Source organism: Petromyzon marinus, assembly GCF_048934315.1.
Source record: "Petromyzon marinus isolate PM22_M1 ecotype Great Lakes invasive population chromosome 77 unlocalized genomic scaffold, UKy_Petmar_22M1.pri1.0 chr77_unloc.1, whole genome shotgun sequence".
In the NCBI taxonomy this organism is placed as follows: Eukaryota; Metazoa; Chordata; class Hyperoartia; order Petromyzontiformes; family Petromyzontidae; genus Petromyzon; species Petromyzon marinus.
Genome location: NW_027422621.1, coordinates 135,562 through 143,253, shown reverse-complemented (window position 1 = coordinate 143,253; position 7,692 = coordinate 135,562). Strand labels below are relative to the sequence as shown.

General features: G+C 55.0%; 1 protein-coding gene across 6 annotated transcripts in view; it reads right to left on the bottom strand.

Moving 5' to 3' along the window:
• Positions 1-1,967: 1,967 nt before the first annotated feature.
• Positions 1,968-7,692, bottom strand: part of CD2BP2 (CD2 cytoplasmic tail binding protein 2) — a 30,452-nt gene continuing 24,727 nt past the window's right edge. For 5 of the 6 annotated variants that reach the window (XM_076058571.1, XM_076058574.1, XM_076058575.1 and 2 more), the window contains one exon: positions 1,968-5,951. In XM_076058571.1, coding sequence (XP_075914686.1) covers positions 5,841-5,951 — 111 coding nt within the window. In that variant the 3' untranslated portion in view covers positions 1,968-5,840. The remainder of the gene's footprint in view (positions 5,952-7,692) is intronic. The other variant, XR_012931639.1, reaches the window with a different exon arrangement.

The window sequence follows — 7,692 nt, the reverse complement described above, 5'->3', positions numbered from 1 at the left end:
GGGAGATGGGGCTATGCTAATGAGGGGGATGGGGCTATGCTAATGAAGGAGGATGGGCTATGCTAATGAGGGGGGATGGGCTATGCTAATGAGGGGGGATGGGGCTATGGTAATGAGGGTGTGTGGCTATGCTAATGAGGGGGGATTGGCTATGCTAATGAGGGAGATGGTTTATGCTAATGAGGGGAGATGGGGCTATGCTAATGAGGGGGATGGGGCTATGCTAATGAAGGAGGATGGGCTATGCTAATGAGGGGGGATGGGCTATGCTAATGAGGGGGGGATGGGGCTGTGCTAATGAAGGGGGATTGGGATATGATAATGAGGAGGATGGGGCTATGCTAATGAGGGGGGATGGGGCTATGCTAATGAAGGGGGATGGGCTATGCTAATGAGGGGGGATGGACTATGCTAATGAGGGGGATGGGGCTTTGCTAAGGGAAGATGGTCTATGCTAATGAGGGATGGGCTATACTGAGGGGGGATGGGAAAAGCTAATGAGGGATGGGCTATGCTAATGAGGGGGATGGGGCTATGCTAATGAGGGGGGTGAGGCTATGCTGATGAGGGGGAGATGAGGCCATGCTAATGAGGGAGATGGTTTATGCTAATGAGGGGAGATGGGGCTATGCTGATGAGGGGGGTGTGGCTATGCTAGTGAGGGGGGATGGGCTATGCTGATTATGGGGGTGTGGCTATGGTAATGAGGGGGTGTGGCTATGCTAATGAGTCAGTGGATCGACCTTGGCGCTATTCCGGCCATGGGTCAACTGAGATGACCGGCAATTGCACCACCACCTGTGCCAACTTGCCGTATTTTATCCACCCGGCGTTGCGCTCATTGTTGTGAGCGTCGCTCCTCTGCCCTCCGTTGTTGCTGGAAGGCGACTGCCTCCAACCTGCCCAGTTGCCTCACAGTGCACCTAGCCTGGCACTGCCCAGCAGCAGCATCCTTCACGAGCCTCCTCCGATATTGACACCGCTGGTACCGCTCTTCGGCAAGTCCACTCAGCTCCACATCCTCCCGTACCGCATCAGCTCCATCTCTTCTCTAGCCCGTGTCACTCACCCACACACCCACTCACCCACTCACCCACCCACTCCGTATTATCTCCAGCCCATTCTGCGCCTGTTTAGCCCGCTGGATCCGGCCAAACAAAAGCTGTTTCGGCCTGCGGTGGCTGGGCATGCGGGCTACATGACCCAGCCATCGCAGCCTTGCCTGCCGGAGGAGCTCACCGATGGGACCTTGCCCAGATCTTTCAAGGATTTGTGGGCTCCTCACACAATCCAGCCTGCTGGTTAAACCCAGGATGGATCGTAGGCAGGGCCAGCCTGAATGTTTCTAACCGGCGAAGATGTTCCATTAGGGGGGGTCCACGTTTCGCAAGCGTAGAGAAGGGAGGGGATGACCGTGGCCGAGAAGACCTGAAGCTTCGTGCGGAGCGACAGACCAGGTAGCTTCCACACAACACCGGAGTTACGCAGCCGGTAATAATATGCTGCAGGTGGTCATAAGCACACAATCACCACCGCCATGATCACAACCACCACCAACATCATCACAACCACCACCACAGTCACCATCACCACTACAACCACCGTCAATACAACCACCACTACACCCACCATCACCACAACCACCACTATCACCACGACTACAACTCCCACAACCACCATCACCACCATCATCATCATCATCACCACCATCACCACCATCACCACCATCACAACCATCACCACCACCACCACACCAACCGCCATTCGCCACTAAGTCGCGGTGATGTCACCACGACGCTTGTGCCAGGCTAGGTGCACCTCTAGGCTACCACGTGAAGTGTCGAGCGCCCGCTGGCAGGAGGAGGTCACGGGGCAGGCCCAGCAGGTGCCACGGGTCGACTGGCTGACAACCACCATCACTAAACAACCATCATCATCACCACCACTACAACAACCACCACAACAACTTGTAAGATATTATTTTTAATGAAAACGGAGTCTGCAACTCAAAGCGAGAAAAGAGAGAGAGAGAGGGGGGCGAGAGACTGATTCCGACGATAAGCTCCCCCCCACCAATTACACGGTGCCATCACCAGCCCCCCACTATTCAGAGACACAGAGAGAGTATCCACTCCTCCCCACTAAAATCCTATTACACAGTCAGCTCACCCTCCCCCACTAAAATCCTATCACGCAATCACTCCCCCCCCCCACTAAAATCCTTCTATGATGTGAGGTTTGGACTCTACCATTGTGAGTGGGGGGGTAGGTGTGGACTCTACCATTGTGAGTGGGGGGGTAGGTGTGGACTCTACCACTGTGAGTGGGGGGGGGTAGGTTTGGACTCTACCACTGTGAGTGGGGGGGGGGGGGGGGTAGGTGTGGACTCTACCACTGTGAGTGGGGGGTAGGTGTGGACTCTACCACTGTGAGTGGGGGGGTAGGTGTGGACTCTACCATTGTGAGTGGGGGGGGTAGGTGTGGACTCTACCATTGTGAGTGGGGGGGTAGGTTTGGACTCTACCACTGTGAGTGGGGGGGTAGGTGTGGACTCTACCACTGTGAGTGGGGGGGTAGGTTTGGACTCTACCACTGTGAGTGGGGGTAGGTTTGGACTCTACCACTGTGAGTGGGGGGGGTAGGTTTGGACTCTACCACTGTGAGTGGGGGGGGTAGGTTTGGACTCTACCACTGTGAGTGGGGGGGTAGGTTTGGACTCTACCACTGTGAGTGGGGGGGTAGGTGTGGACTCTACCACTGTGAGTGGGGGGGTAGGTTTGGACTCTACCACTGTGAGTGGGGGGGTAGGTTTGGACTCTACCATTGTGAGTGGGGGGTAGGTGTGGACTCTACCACTGTGAGTGGGGGGGTAGGTTTGGACTCTACCACTGTGAGTGGGGGGGTAGGTTTGGACTCTAGCACTGTGAGTGGGGGGGTAGGTTTGGACTCTACCACTGTGAGTGGGGGGGTAGGTTTGGACTCTACCACTGTGAGTGGGGGGGTAGGTAAGGACTCTACCATTGTGAATGGGGGGGTAGGTTTGGACTCTACCACTGTGAGTGGGGGGTAGGTTTGGACTCTACCACTGTGAGTGGGGGGGGGGGTAGGTTTGGACTCTACCACTGTGAGTGGGGGGTAGGTTTGGACTCTACCACTGTGAGTGGGGGGGGGGGGGGGTAGGTAAGGACTCTACCATTGTGAGTGGGGGGGTAGGTTTGGACTGTACCATTGTGAGGGGGGGTAGGTTTGGACTCTACCACTGTGAGTGGGGGGGTAGGTTTGGACTCTACCACTGTGAGTGGGGGGGTAGGTTTGGACTCTACCACTGTGAGTGGGGGGGGTAGGTTTGGACTCCACCACTGTGAGTGGGGGGGTAGGTGTGGACTCTACCATTGTGAGTGGGGGGGTAGGTGTGGACTCTACCATTGTGAGTGGGGGGGTAGGTTTGGACTCTACCACTGTGAGTGGGGGGGTAGGTGTGGACTCTACCACTGTGAGTGGTGGGGTAGGTTTGGACTCTACCACTGTGAGTGGGGGGGTAGGTTTGGACTCTACCACTGTGAGTGGGGGTAGGTTTGGACTCTACCACTGTGAGTGGGGGGGGTAGGTTTGGACTCTACCACTGTGAGTGGGGGGGGTAGGTTTGGACTCTACCACTGTGAGTGGGGGGGTAGGTTTGGACTCTACCACTGTGAGTGGGGGGGTAGGTGTGGACTCTACCACTGTGAGTGGGGGGTAGGTTTGGACTCTACCACTGTGAGTGGGGGGGGGGGTAGGTTTGGACTCTACCACTGTGAGTGGGGGGTAGGTTTGGACTCTACCACTGTGAGTGGGGGGGGGGGGGTAGGTAAGGACTCTACCATTGTGAGTGGGGGGGTAGGTTTGGACTGTACCATTGTGAGGGGGGGTAGGTTTGGACTCTACCACTGTGAGTGGGGGGGTAGGTTTGGACTCTACCACTGTGAGTGGGGGGGTAGGTTTGGACTCTACCACTGTGAGTGGGGGGGTAGGTTTGGACTCTACCACTGTGAGTGGGGGGGTAGGTGTGGACTCTACCACTGTGAGTGGGGGGTAGGTGTGGACTCTACCATTGTGAGTGGGGGGGTAGGTGTGGACTCTACCACTGTGAGTGGGGGGGTAGGTGTGGACTCTACCACTGTGAGTGGGGGGGTAGGTTTGGACTCTACCACTGTGAGTGGGGGGGTAGGTGTGGACTCTACCACTGTGAGTGGGGGGGTAGGTTTGGACTCTACCACTGTGAGTGGGGGGTAGGTGTGGACTCTACCACTGTGAGTGGGGGGGGGGGTAGGTTTGGACTCTACCACTGTGAGTGGGGGGGGGGGGGTAGGTTTGGACTCTACCATTGTGAGTGTGGGGGTAGGTGTGGACTCTACCATTGTGAGTGTGGGGGTAGGTGTGGACTCTACCACTGTGAGTGGGGAGGTAGGTAAGGACTCTACCATTGAGTGGGAGGGTAGGTGTGGACTCTACCATTGTGAGTGGGGGGTAAGTTTGGACTCTACCATTGACAGTGGGGGGGTAGGTTTGGACTCTACCACTGTGAGTGGGGGTAGGTTTGGACTCTACCACTGTGAGTGGGGGGGTGGTAGGTGTGGACTCTACCATTGTGAGTGGGGGGGTAGGTTTGGACTCTACCACTGTGAGTGGGGGGGTAGGTGTGGACTCTACCACTGTGAGTGGGGGGGTAGGTGTGGACTCTACCACTGTGAGTGGGGGGTAGGTGTGGACTCTACCATTGTGAGTGGGGGGGTAGGTGTGGACTCTACCACTGTGAGTGGGGGGGGTAGGTTTGGACTCTACCACTGTGAGTGGGGGGGTAGGTGTGGACTCTACCACTGTGAGTGGGGGGGTAGGTTTGGACTCTACCACTGTGAGTGGGGGGGGGGGGGTAGGTTTGGACTCTACCATTGTGAGTGTGGGGGTAGGTGTGGACTCTACCATTGTGAGTGTGGGGGTAGGTGTGGACTCTACCATTGTGAGTGTGGGGGTAGGTGTGGACTCTACCACTGTGAGTGGGGAGGTAGGTAAGGACTCTACCATTGAGTGGGAGGGTAGGTGTGGACTCTACCATTGTGAGTGGGGGGTAAGTTTGGACTCTACCATTGTGAGTGGGGGGGTAGGTGTGGACTCTACCATTGACAGTGGGGGGGGTAGGTTTGGACTCTACCACTGTGAGTGGGGGTAGGTTTGGACTCTACCACTGTGAGTGGGGGGGGTGGTAGGTGTGGACTCTACCATTGTGAGTGGGGGGGTAGGTTTGGACTCTACCACTGTGAGTGGGGGGGTAGGTGTGGACTCTACCATTGTGAGTGTGGGGGTAGGTGTGGACTCTACCACTGTGAGTGGGGGGGTAGATTTGGACTCTACCATTGTGAGTGGGGGGGTAGGTTTGGACTCTACCACTGTGAGTGGGGGGGTAGGTTTGGACTCTACCCTTGTGAGTGGGGGGGTAGGTTTGGACTCTACCACTGTGAGTGGGGGGGTAGGTTTGGACTCTACCATTGTGAGTGTGGGGGTAGGTGTGGACTCTACCATTGTGAGTGTGGGGGTAGGTGTGGACTCTACCATTGTGAGTGTGGGGGTAGGTTTGGACTCTACCACTGTGAGTGGGGGGGTAGGTTTGGACTCTACCACTGTGAGTGGGGGGGTAGGTTTGGACTCTACCACTGTGAGTGGGGGGGTAGGTTTGGACTCTACCACTGTGAGTGGGGGGGTAGGTTTGGACTCTACCACTGTGAGTGGGGGGGTAGGTTTGGACTCTACCATTGTGAGTGGGGGGAGGGGAGGGGTTGGACTCTACCATTTGGGGGGGGGGGGTGTCACGTGTAGAGGTCAAAGTCGATGCGCTTGGATGAGTAGAAGGGGGCGTCGGGGTCCCCCATCTTGCGGCAGAGCACCCCCTCGGCAAAGTACCCCTCGTCCACCCAGCCCTGGGGGGCACAGGGGGGGTACACGGGGCGGGGCACAGGGGGGTACACGGGGCGGGGGCACAGGGGGGTACACGGGGGCGGGGGGGGGTACATGGGGGGACACGGGAGAGGAGGTCATCATGTGTAGCAATTCGTGTGTGTGGCGGTGTAGTGTGGTGTGTAGTGTTGTGTGTGTACTGTGTAGTGTGTGTGTGTGTGCACTGTGTAGTGTGGTGAGTACTGTGTGTGTGTGTACTGTGTGTGTGTGTACTGTGTGTGTGTGCACTGTGTAGTGTGGTGAGTACTGTGTGTGTGTGTACTGTGTGTGTGTGTACTGTGTGTGTGTGCACTGTGTAGTGTGGTGAGTACTGTGTGTGTGTGTACTGTGTGTGTGTGCACTGTGTAGTGTGGTGAGTACTGTGTGTGTGTGTACTGTGTGTGTGTGCACTGTGTAGTGTGGTGAGTACTGTGTGTGTGTGTACTGTGTGTGTGTGTACTGTGTTGTGTGTGTACTGTGTTGTGTGTGTACTGTGTGTGTGTGCACTGTGTAGTGTGGTGAGTACTGTGTGTGTGTGTACTGTGTGTGTGCACTGTGTAGTGTGGTGAGTACTGTGTGTGTGTGTACTGTGTGTGTGTGTACTGTGTGTGTGTGCACTGTGTAGTGTGGTGAGTACTGTGTGTGTGTGTACTGTGTGTGTGTGCACTGTGTAGTGTGGTGAGTACTGTGTTGTGTGTGTACTGTGTGTGTGTGCACTGTGTAGTGTGGTGAGTACTGTGTGTGTGTGTACTGTGTGTGTGTGTGTGTATATACTGTGTGTGTGTGTACTGTGTGTGTGTGCACTGTGTAGTGTGGTGAGTACTGTGTGTGTGTGTACTGTGTGTGTGTGCACTGTGTAGTGTGGTGAGTACTGTGTTGTGTGTGTACTGTGTTGTGTGTGTACTGTGTTGTGTGTGTACTGTGTGTGTGTGCACTGTGTAGTGTGGTGAGTACTGTGTGTGTGTGTGTACTGTGTGTGTGTGCACTGTGTAGTGTGGTGTGTAGTGTTGTGTGTGTAGTGTGTGTACTGTGTAGTGTACTGTGTGTGTGTACTGTGTAGTGTGTTTGTACTTGGTGTGTATGTGTGAGTACTGTGTGTGTACTGTGTGTGTGCACTGTGTAGTGTGTGTACTGCGTAGTGTGTGTGTGAGAACTGTGTGTGTACTGTGTGTGTGTGTAGTGTTGTGTGTGTACTGTGTAGTGTGTTTGTACTTGGTGTGTATGTGTGTGTACTGTGTGTGTGTGTGTGTAGTGTTGTGTGTGTACTGTGTAGTGTGTGAGTACTGTGTGTGTGTAGTGTTGTGTGTGTATTGTGTAGTGTGTTTGCACTTGGTGTGTATGTGTGTGAGTACTGTGTGTACTGTGTGTGTGTACTATGTGTGTGTGTACTGTGTGTGTGCACTGTGTAGTGTGTGTGTGTGTACTGTGTAGTGTGTGTACTGTGTGTGTACTGTGTGTGTACTGTGTGTGTACTGTGTGTGTGTACTGTGTATGTGTACTGTGTGTGTATGTGTACTATATGTGTGTACTGTGTGTGTGTACTGTGTGTGTGTGTACCGTGTGTGTGTGTACTATATGTGTGTACTGTGTGCGTGTGAACTGTGTGTGGGTGTACTGTATCTCTGTGTGTATCTCTGTATCTGCGTGTGTATCTCTGTGTGTATCTGTGTGTGTGTGTATCTCTGTGTGTATCTCTGTGTGTGTGTCTCTGTGTGTGTGTCTCTG